The sequence below is a fragment of the Leptonotus elevatus genome, chromosome 7 (genome assembly GCF_054856555.1).
Source record: "Leptonotus elevatus isolate MCC_2025b chromosome 7, RoL_Lele_1.0, whole genome shotgun sequence".
NCBI lineage: Eukaryota > Metazoa > Chordata > Actinopteri > Syngnathiformes > Syngnathidae > Leptonotus > Leptonotus elevatus.
The window spans coordinates 6,974,930-6,996,246 of record NC_141245.1 but is presented as its reverse complement, the minus strand read 5'-3'; the positions used below and the strand labels follow the sequence as shown (position 1 = coordinate 6,996,246).

The 21,317-nt window shown below is 39.3% G+C and overlaps 1 protein-coding gene across 1 annotated transcript; it reads right to left on the bottom strand.

The window, feature by feature from the left end:
• Positions 1 to 4,803: 4,803 nt before the first annotated feature.
• Positions 4,804 to 21,050, bottom strand: meis3 (myeloid ecotropic viral integration site 3). The gene is made up of 13 exons (XM_086080344.1): positions 20,586 to 21,050; positions 20,234 to 20,322; positions 15,055 to 15,194; positions 14,647 to 14,821; positions 14,522 to 14,572; positions 14,390 to 14,440; positions 13,299 to 13,448; positions 13,081 to 13,189; positions 9,972 to 10,117; positions 9,324 to 9,400; positions 7,942 to 8,000; positions 7,775 to 7,861; positions 4,804 to 5,795 (listed from the first exon to the last, which is right to left on the bottom strand). The coding sequence occupies exons 2-13, from the start codon at positions 20,243 to 20,245 to the stop codon at positions 5,596 to 5,598; spliced, it is 1,257 nt and encodes a 418-aa protein (XP_085936470.1). The 5' UTR covers positions 20,246 to 20,322; positions 20,586 to 21,050; the 3' UTR covers positions 4,804 to 5,595.
• Positions 21,051 to 21,317: the final 267 nt, after the last annotated feature.

Sequence of the window (21,317 nt, the reverse complement as noted above, 5' to 3'; positions counted from 1 at the left end):
TGCAACACACAAGCATCTCCATGTACACGCATATGGAAACGTCTTATCACTGAATTCTTAATGACCGAGCCAATCAAATTTGCCTAATGAGACATCTGGCTTTTTGCCTGCATGTTGATGTCAAGTATCCAAACAGCTGGCAACGCACACGCACACACACACACACACACACGCACGTAAGCAAAACTAAAGGATCTTTTAAGAGGAGAATGAGGATCAGAACTAGACTGGCACATTTTGTCACATGGTCGCGCCACCATATATTTCGTATGCAATATATTATGTATACATGAGTGTGTGTATAAAATCCGCACCACATTCATAAATTAGATATATGCCTGTGTGTACGTGTGTCAGGGAGTGTGTGTGTAAAAATGGGGGGGGGGGGGGGGCGGTTACCACAGATGGCTGCGCCCTGAGGCATCTGAGGTACTGCAGCAAGATCATGACTGCAAAACACACACATCCATGTGTGTGTGCGTGTGCGCAAACTTTCACTGTACAGAAGGCAATGGTCCATCACAAATAAATGAACTGAAGTGGCTGGCTGGAATTAATAAAGTATGCTGGATTTCACACCAATGATTGGTGAAAGGACATTCAGCTGATTTTAATATCAGGCGTCCAATTTACCACAAAACTGATCCACAGGACAGAAAAGCAATAATTTTCATTAACTCATTCACTGCCATTGACGGCTATAGACGTCAAAAATTCATTTTAACTATTACTATTAGTTTAACATTTCCCCCCCCCTTTTTTAACAAGAGTGTGAAAACCTAGAATCTTTTTTATTGTACATTTAGAACAGATATAAAATTTGTGATTAATCGGGAGTTAGCTAGTGAAGTCATGCGATTAATTACAAAAAAAAATTTAAATCGCCCGACGCCCCTAATTTTTAATAATCTTTTCTTCTTCTTTTTTTAAATCGCAAGCGACAATTAAAAAAAAATAATAATCACATGACTTCAGTAATTAACTCACGATTAATTACACATTTTATATCTGTTCTAAATGTACAATAAAAAAATTTAGGGGTGTGGGTTTTATACTCTTATTAATAAAAGTATAAAACTAATAGAAAAAGTTAAAATGATTTGTTGACGTCTATATGAATGAGTTAATTATATGCAACATGCATGAGGGTATACAGTATTCAAATATACCATTTTTTTGTTTGTTTTTTGCTCATCATTAGCAAAAAGAGGCTTGTATTTTATACTAGGAGTTGATGTGTACATGTCCCACATAAAATGTGGATGAGTCCATTTCTACTGTGACCTTTCAACGGCTGTCACCCTCCAACAGCTTGCCTCGGTCACACAATAAAACATGCCTTTTGCTTTCGAACCCTCCTCCATGTGCTTTTTCACTCTTCTGACATTCATCTCCTTTCTGCTCTTTTCCTCTTTTCCCAGCTGCATTCCACTCTTCCTTTTGTCTTTCCCTCCACCTCCCCACTCCCTTATTTACACCCTCCCTTACTCACCCCCCTTTCCCACTTGCCTGAACTCTTGACAGGTGTGTAATTGAATGATTAATGACCAACAGAGTAGCCCCTGCGTGCGCACACACATACACACGTACACACAAACACACGCGCACACACAAATACACGTGCACCTCTTTATGCCCTCAGACATGGGCCATGCACATTACACACAGACATTTGTTTGTCATCAAACAGGCCATAGCCATTTATGTTCAAGGCATTTTGCCAGGTACCTGCTGCAGGTTCTAGGTACCCAAAATTAGACAGTTAAAAACAGACACACACACAAAATGGCGACAAATAAAACATCAAGGGAAAATTCTGTAGTGGCCTTCGATGAGCCCTGATTTAAATCTTAAGGGAGGTCATTAGGAGTGTACAAGTATAAATCTTTTTTTCTATTGCAGTGACCAACAATATTAAGCTAATGGTACAATTTTCTTTATTCAGGCAGGCATGTTTTGTACCTGTGTGTGCGTGCCTTTATAAGCAGCGCTGTTCATGCTGTACACGATTTGGCCATCTAGGGGCAGTATGGTCCTCGCATTGAAATACATATTTTAGTTACATTAAGACGTAGAAGAAGAAAGTTGAGATTGAGTTTTTTTGGGGTCACCACCCCCCCACCTCCTTTCCCCAGCATATGAAGATCATTAATTCTGCCTGTGAGTACTTTCGAGATATGAATGTTTGTGTACGTTCCTTTTGAGGGATATGAGTGTCGCGAATAGCGCGCTAATTTTCGTTAGCGAGTCAAAGGCGTTTTTTCATTGTGTATTAGCCTTGAGCTAGCTATGTTCGAGAAATATGCAAAACGAGGCAAACTTCATTTGTATGTGTTCGCTTTTACAGTTAACTTCAACTGGACTGGAGTGTAATAAACAGTTTGAAATTAGCAACATTGGACTCATTTTGAGGATCTGCCAAACTGTAGACTACTCAGTGTGCTCAGGTAGGGCACAATATTGTTTAGCCATTAATATCTAAAATAAAATAATTTTATATGTATAATAATTTTAGTACATACAACTACAACAATATTTTTTTTTATTTAGCCTGTAAGATCTTTGATGTTTTGCAACTCTGTAGATCCATCCATCCATTTTCGATACCATTTCTCCCATTCAGGGTCAGGAAAAGTTGGAGTTCATCCCAGGCAGTTGACTCGTGGCGAAAAAAGTGCCGAACTCCACATCATCAGAGTGCAAAATAAACCCATGCTGCCTCCACAGAAGTCAAGCAAACGAACCACTCCGCCGTCAGTGGCTACCTCAAAAGATTTCTAAATGAAAATCTGCAAATGAAAATTGACATACATGTCTTTGTAAGAAACTTTGTGGTTGAGTGAAGCAGGACAAAAAAGGTTGGATCGGGAGGGGCAAGCAAGCAAGCACAACAGTGAGGAGGTGAAATACTGAGTGAGGATGAGGAAAAATGAAAAGTGTAGGGGTGCTGAGGTCAGGACCTCGGTCCCAGGGAGAACAGTCATTTCCTGTTGACCTCAGTTTGAACTGTAACCCCTGACCCCCCCTGCTGCTTCAGGCCCCACTGGAGGGCAGGGTGAGGTCTGAGGGGGGTATTCAGGTTTGAATGTGTTTGGAGTGAATGCATGTTTCTTTATGAGAGGAACAAGGGAGGACGTATTCGTTGAGAAATGGAGGTTTTGCCTGGTAACATGAGATGAAAGGTAGAAAATAATTGTATTAAAACTTGGCCCATAGTGTGTCCTTTTTGCTTGAAGTAAAATACAAATGCTAAATACTAGGAGTGTCGCGATTCTCATTTAGTACAATTCAGAATCGATTTTAAATGTCCCAAAATTGATTTTATTTAAATTATTTTATACTGTCTTGCCTTTGTCTGTGTGTGCCTTTATTTGGAGCACTGTTCATGTTGTACCCGATTTGGCCACTGAGGGGCAGTGTGGTTCCACGCGGTCTAATACACTGTTAAGTTGTAGCCACATTAGAGAGTAGAAGGAAAAAGTCACGATCAAGTTCTTCCAATAAAATGTTTTGTTTTTTTCAGCGCAGAAACGTTCTTTTGAATGATAAAAGTGCCGCGAGAAGAGCACTAATTAGCATTAGCAAGTCAGACTGGAGTAGATCATTACGATTCCTTGCACATCTATAGATTGAAGCAAAAATCATCGTCAATCAAATCATTTTGAAGCAAAAATCGTTCTGAATCGAAAATCGGAATTAAAACAAATCGTGAGACATTCAAAGATTCCCACCCCTACTAAATACTATTTAATTACAATGACTGTTTCTATAGGCATGGGAACAATTGTTTAAATACGAAAATAATAATGATGACTTTATTTTTAGTCATAAGCTGAACTTAAAAGTGTGTTTCGATCATTTGCTTTTTCAACTAAGGATTTTGCCGTGAACTTAACTCATTCACTCCCAGCCATTTTCACTGAAGCAACCCCCTTCGCTCCTGGCTGTTTTACTGGATTTGGACTGATTTTGCAAGGCCCACAGAATGCTATAAAAACATGGTACCTACCAAAAGAAAGATTAGAGTCTCTTCTTTCATCAGGAAAAAAAGTAAATTTTTATCTGTTTTCGTTTTGCAGCAATTAGCATTAGAATATAGCAAAGTTTCATCATTATTCACAAATGTGTTTAAAACAGTGGGTTGAAGAGCCTTTTTGTTACATGGCCCTGGTTGATCTCTTATACTCTGCTGCCACCTGCTGGCCGTTTTTGTAATAACTACCATTGCTTCAAGCATTCTCTTTAGTTTAGCGCATAGGTGTCAAACTCCGGTCCTGGAGGACCGCAGTCCTGCAGGTTTTGGAGGTTTCCCTTTTCCAACACAAGCTGATTCCAATCAGCAGGATCGTTATCAGGCTTGTGCAGAGCTTGCTGATGAGCTGATCATATATCAGCTGTGTTGGAGAACGGAAACCTCCAAAAACCTGCAGGACTGCGGCCCTCCAGCACCGGAGTTTAGAGGCTGCATCAAAAACTTCCGTATGCTCTAGCTAGCGTTAAAAAAAACCTTAATAATAATAATAATAATGGTATAATATTTAAAATTGGGAGTAAATGAGCTAATATACTACAAATGTATTTATTATTTAACATTTAGTTTGATGTACGTCATATTATTTGTAGTTCACTATCTTGAATGAAGCTTTTTTTTATGTATTGTGTACGTTATTGTATAGGTCTATATAATGTCCAACTTTTTGCAACACAAGCAGCCAAAAAGAAACCCGAGATGAGGCAGAGGATTGAATTGTCTTAAAGTTCGATACCTTACAGCACACTAAAAGATGAGCCGTCCACATGTGGTACAAAAAAAAACATTTTAATCCTTTGACCATATCATTCATTCAGAAATATTTCGATCGAGTCCTTTGGCTGCGGCTCCCGTCTCACTGCTGCGAGGAGCTTATCACGTCAGTGTGCCTTTGTGCATGTGTGTGTGTGTGTGTGTGTGTATGCGGGTGCGCAACGGACACCTGTCGGCATATTAAGGAGGTCAGTGGTATGAGCGCGAGGCAGACTGGAAGTCATTCATCGTGTTTAGCTTCATGCTGAGGAAGAGCACTAAGATTTTAAACAAGCTCGTGCCAAACTGCAACTGCCACGAGTGGCTCACATAAATACAAAAATAGAATAAGTACAAACTCAAATCAGCCTTAAATAAAGTGTGAGAGATGGTTGTGTTTTTTTTTTCTTTTTTCGGGCAGACACTTGCAGGAAGACAGAGCTTGAAGAAGGCATGGTCACAGGATCGAGTCCCATCCAGTAATGTCTTTGTCTTGTAAAAACGTGATAAATATTGATCATCTCTTCCGGTGGTCCAACAACAGGCATGGTGGGAGATGAAGGTTAAAGCATTGGTCTCATCCACGGGACACGGTGGACATGATGGGAGCGGAGGAAGCACTTCTACTCGGAGAGAGGTATGGCTTAAACCAGTGTGTGTGTGTGTGTGTGTGTGTGTGTGTCTGAGAGCTACATTGAGGTCATTGTCTTTTGGTAGGGAATGTAAACTCTTGGAGCAATTATTTTAGTTTTCTTTAACTAGTGTGTAGGACTCATCACACTCACGCTTGCTCACAGAGGCCCCCTCCACAGCTAGTGTGCGTGGATGTCCAGTCCTTGTGCAAGGAGGGGCTCTGCGGGGTGCGCGTGTGGCGGCGGGTGAAGCAGCATGGCGGCGTGCGGGTGTGGGCCCGGGTAGGGGTGGAGGGAAGGTCCTGGGTGGGCTGGGTAGGCTGCTTGGGACAACAGAGCTCCGGGGTAGTCCCCCTGCAGAGACGGCATCCCTTGAAGGCCTGCCCGAGAAGGGCAGAGAAGCGAAATTGGTCATTCCGCAATCGGAGCTCACACGCACCCAGCAAGGTACAGCAATGGTGTCCAAGCTATGGCCTGGGGGCAATTTGTGGCCCGCCATCCATTTTTCAGGAGCATATATTCTGGATAGATCGATTATCAGCCAGGCCGATTATCCGTGCCGATATTTGGCATTGTGATGAATATCAGCATCACCATCTGCCCCCCAAAATCCTACGGCTAATAAAGCTGCTATCTCATTGAGCGGCTAATGCATACAAACTTTGTGAATTAGGGTTTTTTATCAGGGTTCGTAATATGTTGCAAAAGGTTGCAAAGATGTTAAGAGTTTATAGCTGTCGCAAACAGTTTTTCTTGTTGCAAAGACATTTTGAACATGTTCAGACAAATTTTCACTGTCTGTGAACATCTTTGGAAAGCTTTTACTAAACCTGACAAAAAATAAATAACTATTCGCTAAGTCTGCAAGCATTCGACGCTCAGTGAGATAGCAGCTAAAGAGATCAATTTAAACCTGGGAACTTTTTAAAGAGATGTTGCTGAAACTGGAAAATCCCTGCACTTGTTGTTTTTGCTTGAAATTCAAACGAGTTTTTAAAAAAAATTTTTTTTTAAAACAGAGCTTTCTATTTTCTGTTGTTTTTGTACACTAATATCGGTTATCGACCTTATCTACTAATAATCGGTATCAATATCAGTTGGTACTAAAATGGCTGGTTAAAAAAAGAGGGCTGAAAGTGGTCAGAGTGAGAAGGGGGGTGTCAAAAAAAAGGTGCCGCCATTGTAGAGCTTTTCTAGATATGCAATGATCCAAATAATGAACTATTTACCACAAAAATATTAACACCATTTTTCTTTCAAGTTTCAATTTCAGAAGCAAAAATAGTTTCATTCCCCCAACCGCGCGCTCCCGCTCATTGGCGGGAGGGCTTCTCGGCTATTTGAAATGCTTCGGACACTGACAGACACTACACACTGGCAGCCGCGCACCCATCGACGGGAACGCGCAATCGAGGGGCACAAAGAAGACTGATTATCTTCTATACGAATATGAAGTACGAAATAAACACCAATTACTGGTTAATAAACATTAATCAGGGGGGGAAAAAAATTGTAATACACTTTAATGCAAAATTAAAATACATTCGATTAGTCAATTAATCAATTAAATAATCGATAGATTAATCGATTCTAAAAATATTCGATAGTGACAGCACTATCCGTCTATGAAGTGAGGCCAGCTGAAATGACTGATGAAGATGAGCTCGGGATTTACTTGGAAAAACCTAGTAAAGTTTTCCTTCTTGTAAAATTGACTTAGAATTTCTGAGTGCATCAACCTTTACTAGGCTTTTTCAAGTTTATATCACTCCCCATTTTTAGAGTGTAGGCGTTTCCCCCGGACGAGCAGGAAAGCCGAGAGGATGGTCTTCCGCATGCTCATTTTTCAAAAACTGACAAATGGACGTTTGGCTTCTATTTTTCGAGAAGGTCCTTGAATACACCTTTAAAACTATTGTCCAGAGGCTTGCAGGATTGTGAGCATTTTAGGTGTTAATCTGCTAATTGGAAGAGGTTTAAGTCATAAATGGTCAAATAAAAAAAGTGTTTTTGGGCAAATTTCTACACTGGGTAGCTTTACTCCAGTACACCAAGCTATATGCTAAACAATCCACCCGTCCATCCATTTTCGTAACCACTTATTCCCCACAAGGGTCACAGGGTGCTGGAGCCTATCCCAGCCGTCTTCAGGCAGTAGGCGGGGTACACCCTGAACTGGTTCCCAGCCAATGGCAGGGCACACAGAGCTAAATAATCCCTTTCCCATAAATAATTCATGGTCAAGTGGTGAGGAAAAGACTTTGCAGCAGCGGACTACAAAGAGTGCCGCAGAGAATATTTCTGACATGAAGACACTTAAATATGTCGGGTGGATTTCAGTCATCAATGTGTCGTATACCTGCTGCTCGGAGGCCCAGGTGGGCTTGTCCGTCAAGCCCGTAACCCCCGAGTGCTGCTCCCTCAGGGCTGTAGGGACCACCCTGACCTGTCAAGCGACAAGCTCAGTACACGGCCAAAAGGTTCCGTGCAGGGGCGGTCAACAGCGGCTGACTTGAAAAGACTAACCTGAGCGATTGGATTGGTCAATCATGGGCTGAACGATTCTCCTCCTAGCGTTGATGAACCTGAAACAAGAGAGCGGCGGAGAGAATGGAGGCCGTCGGTTAATGGAGAAAAAGGCTGACCGAGAGACTGTTAACCTTTTCCCTTTTACAACCACTTAACCCTTTCAGAGGGGAGAATAAATCAACGTTGGGACAGGGAGCGCATTGATTGCCCTGTGATAATTGATTGATCTGCATAAATGGACGAGGTCTGTGTGTGTGTGTCTGTGGTTTTGTGCTAAACCTTTGCTGACATGAATAAATGAACTCATTCACTGCCATTGACGGCTATTGACGTCCAAAAATCATTTGAACTATTTCTATTAGTTTAACATTTTTTTCCATTTTTGTTAACAAGAGTATGAAAACCTAGAAAAAAATATATTGTACATTTAGAACAGATATAAAATGTATGATTAATCATGAGTTAACTATTAAAGTCATGTGATTAACTCATTCACTGCCAGTCAAAAATTCATTTTAACTTAGTTTTAAAATTGTTTCCACTTTTGTTAACAAGAGTATGAAAACCTAAGTTTTTTTATTGTACATTTAGAACAGATATAAAATGTATGATTAATTGTGAGTTAACTATTGAAGTCATGTGATTAACTACAATTCAAAATTAGCAGCGGGAGGCAATTAAAATCGTAATTAATTGCATGACTTCATGAGTTAACTCGCGATTAATCAAATATTGTTATACCTGTTCTAAATGTACAATGAAAACAAATTCTAGGTTTTCATACTCAAGTTAACACAAGTGGAAAAAATGTTCAACTAATAGAAATAGTTCAAATTAATTTTTGACGTCTATAACCGTCAACGGCAGTGAATGAGTTAATGTTTGGATGCTTTGCCTGTTAAACACAAACCTTTGAAAGTAGTGGCTAATATTTGGTTCAATAAATAAAAAGTATTTCAATGAGTGCCCTGTATAGGGTTAATAGAACATGAGGGAGCTGTAAATAATTAGAATATTGGATATTGATTTGCTATCCTGTTTTATGAACTTGGAGTGAGTGGATTTTACTGCACCACTGCTCCTGTAACAAAATGCTTAGTAGGATGTTTCGTCTCCCTTTTTAAATCGGCTTTATTTTTAGAATTCATTGCAGTCTCATAAAATGGCTGACTTTTATTTAATTCACATTTATATCCAACAAAATCCCCTCAGCTGAGCTTTAAAAAGCTAAAAAATGCAGACTAAACTGGCTTTGTAGTTAATGGCATTAATGTTGCACCCGCGTTTGGGAGATGACGCTTAATATATTTAAACAAGGCCAAATGATTATTGATAAAGCGCGGCACTCAAACGGGTGTATTGATTGGCGGTACACTGACCAGTTGTTGACCTGTAAGATGGTCAAACCCGTGTCCTGTGACAGCTGCTTCTTCTGCTCCTCGGACGGGTACGGGTGCTGAAAAGAGGACACATTGAGCTATAGTTCATGAGGAAAGAAACACCACAAGGTCATTTCTTTTTTGGTGTTATTTAGAAATGTGAATCCATTTTTTTTGTGTCTTTAAAGCATGAGGCTGTGTGAGCTAGTTACTGGCTTTAGGATGTGAAATTTCCGGGTAATTACTAATGACTCGGCATCAGAATTCACATCTGCGCTCCTATTTTCAACCTAAGGAAACCCTCAAATCTGTGTGTGTGTCTCACGCACACGCACACACGCATATTGGCACAATTGGAGGGAAGCAACATTTGACCTGCCTCATTTAGTCACTAATTACCAATCTAACAACCTCGCTGACAATTACTCACCCCATTTATTTCACTTCCGCAATTATTCCTTTGCGAGCATATTCATATAATCACTTCATCTCCAAGTCTCCATTTAATCGAACCGACCTCCCTGATACACTCGCTCATATTTCCAGCCATGTCAGGACAGGAAAGCGGCACCTTGCGCTAAATCCTCTCTTTCCACCAATCGGCTTCTTATTTGCTTCATATAACAACTTATGAGCAAAGATTGTCACCGTTAGATGCTGGAAGAGCCACGCTCTCATGATGTTTGTGGCCACTTTGGGGAAAATGCCTCTCTTCTTGTTGTTTCTCCTCTCCCTGTCAGACTCATCTTCTTCTCCTGTGCTGGGGGAGGCCATGCCTGTGTCCAGTCCGTCGCCTGGAAGGAGAGTACGTCTAAATGTGACAAGCTGTCAGATATGGAGGCTCAAGTCACATGACTGTTAACGACTTAACCACTCTGTACTAACAACTTCACCCAAAAAAATGTCATGCTTCGAAAACCCATTCTCCATGTTGTCTATTACTAACGTTCAACTTAGTTAACTCATTCACGGTTATAGACGTCAAAAATTCATTTGAACTATTTCTATTAGTTTAATTTTTTTTTCCACTTTTGTTAACAAGAGTCTGAAAACCTAAAAAAAATTTATTGTACATTTAGAACAGATGTAACATTTGTGATTAATCGTGAGTTAACTCATGAAGTCATGCAATTAATTCCGATTTTAATTGTCTGACGCTGCTAATTTTGAATTGTAATTAACTCATTCACTGCCATTGACGGCTATAGACGTCAAAAATTCATTTACTTTTTTCCACTTTTGTTAACAAGAGTATGAAAACCTGTATTGTACATTTAGAACAGATATAAAATGTATGATTAATTATGAGTTAACTATTGAAGTCATGTGATTAACTCATTCACTGCAAGTCAAAAATTCATTTTAACTTAGTTTTACATTTGTTTCCACTTTTGTTAACAAGAGTATGAAAACCTACATTTTTGTATTGTACAGAACAGAACAGATATAAAATGTATGATTAATTGTGAGTTAACTATTGGGGTCATGTGATTAATTACAATTCAAAATTAGCAGCGTGAGGCAATTAAAATTGTAATTAATTGCATGACTTCATGAGTTAACTCGCGATTAATCAAAAATGTTATACCTGTTCTAAATGTACACTAAAAACAAATTCTAGGTTTTCATACTCTTAACAAAAGTGGAAAACATTTTAAACTAATTGAAATAGTTCAAATGAATTTTTGACGTCTATAACCGTCAATGGATGCAAATTTTAAAAATGTTATTGCTCGATGCCCCTAATTTAAAAAAAGAAGAAAAGATTATTAAAAATTAGGGGTATCAGGCGATTAATTTTTTTTAATTGTAATTAATCGCATGACTTCAATAGTTAACTCACGATTAATCACAAATTTGATATCTGTTCTAAATGTACAATAAAAAACTCTAGGTTTTCATACTCTTGTTAACAAAAGTAGAAAAAAATGTAAAACTAAGTTAAAATAAATTTTTGACGTCTATAGCCGTCAATGGCAGTGAATGAGTTAATCACATGACTTCAATAGTTAACTCACGATTAATCATACATTTTATATCTGTTCTAAATGTACAATAAAAAAAATTCTAGGTTTTCATACTCTTGTTAACAAAAGTGGAAAAAAATGTTAAACTAATAGAAATAGTTCAAATGAATTTTTGACGTCAATAGCCGTCAATGGCAGTGAATGAGTTAATGAGCTGTTAGTTAGCTAAACTGTTAGGCTATCTGTCTTCACGGGCTTGGCAGTGACGGATGAAGTTAGAGACGACGGACACTGAGTGCAAAGTGGCTCACGTGCGAATTGTGTTGTGTGGCTGAGCAAGACTGTCTGACTTGACTTATGATTGGCTTAACCCAACTAATGACCTTTCCACTTGCTTGAAATGTAGCGGTGACTTAAGTTGCGTGATGTTCACCACATTAGCTTGCGGCGTTCATTGGATAGTTAAAAAAAAAATATATATATATATATATATATATATAAGAGAAAATCCAAATATAGTGGAATGAAGCGTGAAAAGCAGTTACTCCGATTGTCTGCTGCACTTATTTACTGCTTTGTCTTTCACGTTTGGGATCATATATGGTTTTAAAAGCAGCTTTCTGGATTCCCCAAAAGCAAATTTTGCTGACCCCATTGCATAAAATGGCTCACCTATTGCTTGTGTAGTGTATTTTGTTTTGCACCACCCCTCCCCCTCAAATATGTAGTAGAAAATATTCTTTAAAAATGTCAAACTGGCAAAGTCAACCAATATTTGATTTACAAAAAAAACTATCAGCCACAACTGAAGAACAGCAAAGTAAAGTGACTCGGGTTTGGTTGGACAGCCAGCAAAATTCTCAACAAAATGGATGCCATTAAAAAAGAAATAAATTATATTGTCGTTATAAAATGACAAGAGGCAGTTTAACAGCTAATGGTTTCGCACAACCACATAAAACGGAATGCGGGAATTCAATAAAAAATCATGAATGCAAGATGATAAAAGCCCGATTTGTGCATGTCGTGCAATGAGATGGCAGAAGCTGTGCTTGACTCTCTTGCATCTTGTATTAAAGTCTGGTAGTAAAGTAAGTGTCTAGTAGTTTGACATTATTTATTATTATTATTGTTATTATTTATTGCTAAAATAAAAAAATAAAAATAAAAAAGGTATGTGTTTTTAAATGCCGGTCTGTGTTTTTTTGTGTAGGTAAACTTTCCCTTGACATTAGGGATCTAACAATATCCAAACATCACGATACGATAAATAGAATGTTGTATGAACCTCATGATACAATAAATACAATATTGTGAGAAAGTTATAAAAAAAACACACGATAATTTGTAAAAAGTCACAATATTGTAAAATAAAATACAATTAAATTTAAAAAAATATTTATTTTTTTATCTCATAATGTTGTGTTTGGCTGAAACGGGTTGAAAGTAATGTTGTTGTTGTTTTACTGAGATATTGAAAAATATAATTAAAATAACCCGAACCCTATGACTGATATATAGGTGTGATAACCGCTGCAGGGGCCAAAACATTCCTGTTTAAAATTAAACTGCACTAATGAACTAACCACCAGAGGGTGCTAGAACTGCACACATGGAATACAACCTGGGCTTTTTAACGAATGTGCTGCTTTTAATATCATGACATAACGATGACGATATTGTGACACTTTTAATATCACGATATTTGCTGTTATCGTTACATCCCTACTCGACATACAGTACTGTTTACCCTAACCAGCATTTGTGTGTGTGTGCGTGTAGCAGGGCACCTGTATCACTACAGTTGTCTGCTGTGCTATGTGAAGGCAGACCACAGGTGCCAGGCGTTCCCAAAGGAGTGGTGGCACATTCATCGGGCTCTCGTAACCACGACGCATTCTGCAGAGAGAGAGAGAAAGAACAGGAGTGAGTCATGGAACCTCCAACCACAACCCTCACGTTTTCTTTCCACTGTTGTACGTCTTCTAACTTTTGTGTCATGTCTCACCTGTTCCGACAGACTGGTGCAGGATCCGTTAAAGTCCTCCATGTCCGACTTGGAGCCTCCCTCCCGTTCATCCAGGACCAAGTCCGTGGGCATTTTGCCCTTCAGACAGGTGATGTAACGGTGGCAGAAGTTATCACACAGGTCATGCACCTGAGAAAGAACACAACAGAATACGTTTCGGGTATAATTGCTTAACATTCACATATCATTTATTATTATTATTTTTATTTTTATTTTTTTGGGGGGGTGTCGGGCGATTACAATTTTGAATCGTAATTAATCGCATGACTTCAAAAGTTAACTCACGATTAATCGCAAATTTTATATCTGTTCTAAATGTAAAATAAAATGTTTTTTCTGAGTTTTCATACTCTTGTTAACATAAAAGTGGGAAAAAATGTTAAACTAATGTTAACTAGAAATGTGGCTGCATATGTTAGTCATTGATACAGTAATTCCATAATAATTCATAAAATTTAGTTAAAAAGTGTGATAGTGATTTGTGCTGAGGTAATTATTCTGCCACTAGATGACATAATTGCATTTGTAAGACATTGGAGACAGCTCAGTGCATTTTTCTTTTCATATTAAAGGTAGAGTCCAACGTTTTCATCCAGAAATAAACACTAAATAAACTCTGGATGTATACACATAAAATCTTTCTCAATCTTTCCCCGCAACGCCATTGGCCATTGGAGAAGTCGGTTTTGAATTGTTTGTTTACAAACAGAAACTCTTTTCAATTCTTTGGACTCTACCTTTAAGAGCTATCTAATTTTTAACATGAAGTGAATTGTGAAATTCTTCACATTTTTTAAATTGTAAAATAGAACTTGACAAATATATGCATTATTATTACATTTATTACTGCGCAATTTTGACGTGGCTGTATCAGCGATCTATAATCGCGCGTACATTTTTTTAAATTAACTCCAAATTAATGCACTAATTTTGACACCCCTATTATATTATATAATATTATAATTATTGCAATAAATACAAATCTAAAAGCCTTTTACCATACAATAACAATTATGTATGCTAAACTAAAAAGTTTGTGCTTGTGAAAATTGGATCGATCATCAACCAACCTTCTCTAACTCCAGTAAATGAAAGCGAAGAACTTGTATAGCCTGAATCATCTATGGAGGGGGGAAAAAGCTGATTAAAAGTCCAATACATGGTTGATATGTTTATTTCCGAAAACATTTCTTGTATCTCACCAAGTTGTCCAGCTCAGGATTAGAAGAAAATATTGGTTTCTCTGAACGAATCTGCAAAACAAAATGGATGGCTGGGCTCGCATGTGACGTCTTTCCTGCCATTGGCTCTCGTAGCTGTCGCTCACCTGTTTAGCGAACGCGGCAATGTCATCGTTGAAGGATTCCGAGGAGCACACGTCGCTGTGGCTTGTCATGCCGGGGAGGTGGGATGTGGCTGACAGGGAGGCGGAGTCTCGGGGGGAGCAGGTGGCAAGCTCGCACTTTTCAAAAACTAAGGCCAGCAGTGGGAACAGTGGGTGACTGCGCACACAGGCAGGCAAACAGTTAACATAGTTCCCATAAACGCGCTGACAGTTGACACACAGTGCGAACGCCAAACATTCACAGGAGGTGCGAGAAGTCATTTTATAGCACAGCATTTATGAAAGTGACAGCTGTAAACGTCACATAGAGAAGACAAACACGGGCTGAATGTTAATGTGCTTCAAGCGCTTTCAAGTGTTTGAAATCAATCACAGCGCGTGTGAACGCACCCGTATATCTGGTCCTTGTGGTGTTTGAGGGAGTCGGGGATGGCGGCTCCGTACTGAGGGGTTGCAAGTGGTCTGACGTCATCCCCGTACAGCCCCATCGACATGCCATCCGTCCCCGAGTAGTGCACCAGCTCTTCATACTGGGAGACCACAATAAGACAAAGATGACAGTCAACATCATGCGGATTTTAGAACATTTTTATTTTTTATTCAAGGGCAGAGGTTTTTTGTTTGTTTTTACTTAAACATACAGTACATTATTTATTTTGATTTTGAAATTTCGGAAAAGTTTATTTACAAGAGGGAGCTATTTACTTATTTAAAGTTTTCATGGAACTTTTTAAGACATGCTTGAGGACGCTGGGAGCTCCCTAAACTTTTTGTTAGAAGTTTAACCCCTTCTGACCCATAGATGATTGCAGTGCACATGACATATTTGCATGTTTAAACTAATAAAATGCATAATTTGGATGATGTCAACACTTCTGGTTCACAATCGCAAAATAACTTGCATGATGTTCATGTTAAAAATGTTACATATAAGCGTTGCCGCCATACTATGCTGGCATCCACTATAATGAATTAAAACATGAGATAACTTCTGGGCTGCTCGATTATGAAAAAAATTATAATCACAATTATTTTGGTAATAATCGATATCACGATTATTCAAATGTTTATTTTGTGCATTTATATTAAGACAAAATAAAATTATTTGAAACACTATAATTATGTAAGTTCCTTTTTGGACAAAACAAGATTTATTAAATTAGTCATTTTAAATTAAAGAAGGTACAAAAATATAAATAATAATAATCTTTTATATTTCTTTACGATTATGTCGATTTTGTAATTGTGGAGTGTAATAATTGAAATTGTGATTGAATTTCAATTAATTGCACAGCCCTACTCCCCCAAAAAATCCTTGTTGTTCTTATGTGGGAAAAGAGTGAAAACCAGTAAAAAATTAAAAATAAAATTTAAATGCCCAGCAGGAAAAATGCAGGTCTGAAGGGTTTTAAACAAAGATGTCTATTGATTAACATTAAAAAAATATAGAACAATTTGTCAATCTGAAAATCTGTTCAATGCAAGCATGGTGACAAAGCTAGAATAGATTTAAAAAATTGGACCAATGATTTCCCTTTTAGAAAAAATGAACAGCTCCAAATATCAGTCACACTTGCCACTTTAACCATATAAACGTCTTCTATTGATGCGTGTTTAATTAATAATTAATTAATTAAAAATGTCTACAAATTAAATGCCTATAAACTTTAGTCAAGACTGAATATCATCAATATCCTGGAATGACTAATATATTCGTCTACCATGGAAGATCCATTTTGTATTATTTTGTACAAAAGATCGACCAAAAGTAATCAGCCCTCTTTTCTTTTTAACGTCTTGACTAAAGCCCACCAACCCCCCCCCCCCCCCCCCCCAATTTTTTTTTTTATCTGGACACTGAGCAAAATAAAACTGATATGTTTTTTTTTAAAGCATGATTTGTTTACTGAAATTATTTTTGAATTGATATCCACCCAACAGTGGCAAATAGTGCATAAATCAAAATCCATGTTTAGAAAAAGTAAAAATCATGTATTGACATACTCCTTGTGTAACTCATAAGACCCTCAACCAGCCCCTTTTAAGACCTCAATAGACACCAACAACTTCCAGAATGCGACAAGACAGGGGAGACTGGGTTGGGATCTTGAAATAAAAATGAGTCTTTATAGCCAAAGTCAGACTTGACTGGTCGTGCAAAACAGCCCCTCATAACCCGCTGTGACTGCACGCCTCACTGGGGTTTGCTATCATACCCTGAGAAATGGCGCGGCCCTCACGGACACACACGCGCCTTAGCATGCCCTTAGCAGCACTTACACACAAAGCGTCATCAATATACATGCGCTCCCACCTCTCGTGCTCCTTCTCTGCGTTAGTGAGCTCATTTGCGCTCCACTGCAGCTTCCCTCGCTCAGGCTGCTCAGGTCAGCACATCGACTTTTCTTCCTGCCGGATTAAAGGGACTCCTGTCACGGTCCCGCAGGGCGAGCCGCAGACAGCGCCTGCTCCGTTGGCCACGGCGCCTTCTTCTATACTTCTGTGTTATTTTAAAGGCGCCGTAAAAGTTATGATCTGCTTCGTGTAGTTGATGTCTATGATGGACTGTTCCCGGCGGGATAGCACAAAGGTTATGATTTACCACAGAAGGGTGTGACTTGCACACTGTGCTTGTAGAGGGTACAGTGAGGCCAGGGATCCCCTTACCGATATTAAAAATATAGAATATTGACTGGCCAGCCATTATCTGTGCCACTAACAGTGAGTCTAATGCAGATAACAGCCCATCACGGGGCATTGATGATATTTTAAAAGGCTTTTTGCCTTGACTTGTCCATAGGTCAAATAATAAATGTTTATATAAACGCTAACCATTGACGCTGTAACAAAAACAACAGCACGGATTTAGCAATATGATTAGCATTTTTGTTTGGAGTGGTGTAGAACTGGATTGTATGGAAGAGGATTAGGGTAAGTGAAGAGGAGAAAAAAAAGGTTTCTGACTTTATTCTCAGAATTCTGACTTGAAAGTCAGAATTCTCACTTTAAAGTCAGAATTCTGAGAATAAAGTCAGAATTCTGAGAATAAAGTCAGAATTCTCACTGATTAAAGTCAGAATTCTCACTGATTAAAGTCAGAATTCTGAGAATATAAGTGAGAATTCTCATTTTTAAAGTCACAATTCTAACTTTAAAGTGAGAGTTCTCCCGTTAATCTCAGAATTCTGTGATTCGTCAGAATTTTCACTTTAAAGTGAGAATTCTAAGAACAAAGTGAGAATTCTGCCAATCCTTTTTCTTTTCTCTTCACTGGCCCTAATCCTCTTCCGTAGGATTTCATCTCGTGCTGTCACTATCAAAGATTTTTTAATCGATTAATCTATTGATTATTCAAGCGATTAATTGACTAATCGGATTTGTTTTAATTTTGCATTAAAGTGTATTACAAAAGCATTTCCCCCCTGATTTCTGTTTATTAACCAGTGATTATTGTTTATTTTGTACTTCATATTCGTATAGTGATGTATTCATTTTTTTTAAAGGTTGATGTACTTTATTACTGTTTCGGTCATTATTTTCCAAACAAAAACAGATGTTTGCAAATGTCTAATTTTGTTTAAACGCAGAAGATAGTCAGTCTTTTGTCAGGAAGGACTACAGAAATCAGTGAACAATTACTTTTGCTATGCTAAAACCGGAGGATTCAGACCATTTTAAATTCAAATTAGATTATTAGTATAGTTCAATTCAATTCAAATTCAATTAAAAAACACTTTATTTGTCCCTGAGGGGCAATTCAATAGCAATAAGAGCAGTATTAAAAGACAGGCATTACACCAGCAAACATAAAAAACCACACACAAAATGCTGCAGTTAAAACCATTCCAACTACTGGCAATAAAAATGAAAGTGCTCTGTGCTACATGCACAGTCGTCGATGAATCGAGTTGCATCACACATAGAGTTGCTTCTAATATTTTGGTAACCTAATTTAGCTTAATGAAAGAGTGACTATATTAGGCACAGCTCTCAGTATAACGGCGGAATTTTCAATATACCTTCCAACAAGCACTATAAGTAAATTATGTGAAACTAATGGTGTATTTACAAATTACTTGAACGTGCAAATATTCCCTTAAACTCTCTTTGTGACCATTTCCTCAGGTTCCACATTTGCTACGCTGCATGACTTGGCTGGCCCATCTGCAAGACCCTGGCCGTCTCCCAAAATATCGCCCACATTGGGAACCAGCACTGTCCTAGACGGCTTATCAAATTGTTGTGTTTCATAGTCCCATATGGCCACCGGGATCACAGAAAGCACCTGCTCTGAGGCCCTGCTCCGAGACACCTTCTACTTTTATGGAGGTTAGCTATTAACACAATCACCGCTATCGGATTGCGCCTCTCTCTTTACGCATGACCCCGATCAGGTTTCGCTGCGTCAAGCGGATCAAAGCGCAAAGCCCGAGATGACAAATTCCGCAAGTTTCCCTCGTTTTAAGTCGCAGAGCTGACAAATGGGCTGCAAGAGGCAAGACAACATTTTCATTGTGAGATGTAATTGTGTTATCTTAGCAGATAATGGGGCTCTAAAATGTACAGCCGCCGGCGGAGAGAATAGGTCGAGAAAAGTAATTCCATCTCAGAGAACTTTGTTTTTATTCAATAAAAAAAAAACACTTGTTTAGGTTATATGGAGGGATAAAAACAACTTCTTTTGTTTGCTGTAAAAAAAAGTCTAAACTGTGAAATGGCTTGTAAAAAAAGTGAAACTTTTTTACAATTATCAGATTTTTTCTGAAAATACCAATGCTTTGATATATTTGCAATCACGTCCATTTTAGAACAGGTGATCGTTTTTGTTTGTTTCTCAACTTTTCAGGTGTTTTCACTACTTCAGTTTAGCTTCTAATTTTAAAAGTTGTTAAATTGTGATAGCTTGGAGTTTAAAGAATTTCCAATGAATGAAACGTATTCATGCCATGAATGTTGAAGGGCGATAAACGTGTTTTTTATGTAGTGTGTGTGTGTGTGTGTGTGTGTGTGTGTGTGTGTGTGTGTGTGCGTGCGTGCGTGCGTGCGCGCGCGCGCTTGCGTGCGGGCGTCCATCTCTAATTGCTCCCCTCCTCTGTGAGGTCTCAGCCTGCAGCCTCACTTCTCCTGCTCCATGCCTCCGAATCAGTGTAGCAAAAAAAGTGACCTACTTACCGAGTTGAACAGCCGCCCCTGCTCTCCTCCTCTTAATGACCCGCACTATCTAACCCTTGTGAGCGTTTAGCATATTCGCACAACCAACATTCAGAAGACAAGCAATCCCTGCAAAGCAACATAACCCACAGTGACTCACTGCCTTAAAAGTTACAGATGCTCTCGTGCTTTACTATCATACTGCTTTATCGTGAAGCCCAAATTTGTAGGAGCTTAGGTCAGCACACCTTCAGGGTTCACTGGGCTTTTGGGTTGGCGTAAATAGTAGGAACTCCTTTCTAATTAAGTTTGCACTGTGATCGTGTAATTAAAAAGCACACGCACACACACACACACACACACACACACACACACACACACACACACACACACATCGAGCAAGAGAGCATGAACGTACCCTCTTCTCCATGCGACTCGCCAGTCGGTCCTTCCCCCAAAATGATGATGCACTGCCCGGCTCCAGTCCAGCAGGCTCTGCTCCCCCCCCTGCAAGAAATTGAACGCTCTTTTCAATATTTATAAGATTCAGTAGCAGCCCGTGTTCTTTGCGGTCTGTGTATTTGCATTTTATAGCAGGTAAGTAGAAAGATGGCATTTTGAGCTCGTAAATAAGGACATATAGCATCTAAGGGGGGGTGGGGGGTTACAATGTGCACAGTGGCAATAAACGCTTCCATAGCCTGAATGCTATAAAAGGCTACTACAGGAGAATGCACGAACATAAATGATAGTGGTGTAAAATAGCCCACCTAAACGTAAATCCCGGTTGTGTTCGAGTCGTGTGTTAAGTCCAGAGAGCACAGGCTGCTCGTAGATTCTCGCTTCCGCCTGGTGCGCCTTTCGCTCTGGCCACAAGCCGATCGGGATGCTCGCTGCTGTCGGGAAGGGGAAGGGTCCAAAAGAGACGGCGAGGTTCCGAAGAGAGCGAGCGTCCTTGTGCTCGCTGTCCACGCAGCGTGCGGCGACAGGCTGCAAAATGTCACGGGTGGGAATGAGCGATTGTGTTTTCAGTCTCAAGAAGAGGAGGAGGAGGAGGAGGAGGAGGAGGAGGAGGAGGAGGAGGCGTGATGATGGTGGCGGTGTGCGGGAAGGTTTCGGAGGGTCAAAACGCGATGGGGTCTCTTGCTCCCCCTCTCCTCCAGTCCCTCCGCCTCTTCCTTTTCTTCGTTTACTCCTCCTCCTGCTTATCACGCCAGCGAAGACCCCACACTCGTTTGTTCTTTTCTTTTTTTTAATCGCACCCGCTCCAAGATAACTCTTTAAAAGCATGATGCATGCACTTTAACGTTGGAGAAGATGAACAGTTAATAAGATGCTGTGATTATTTTGTTCACGCATGATGCCTGCATCACATAAAAAATGACGCAATCTGTTTTGTGTGCTCGAGGGCTAATTTGGTTTAAAAGCTAATTAGGACGCTAATTGCGGTAAAGGTTGGGATGCATTGTCTGTCATAAATAAAGTTAAAGTGTGCTCGCTGG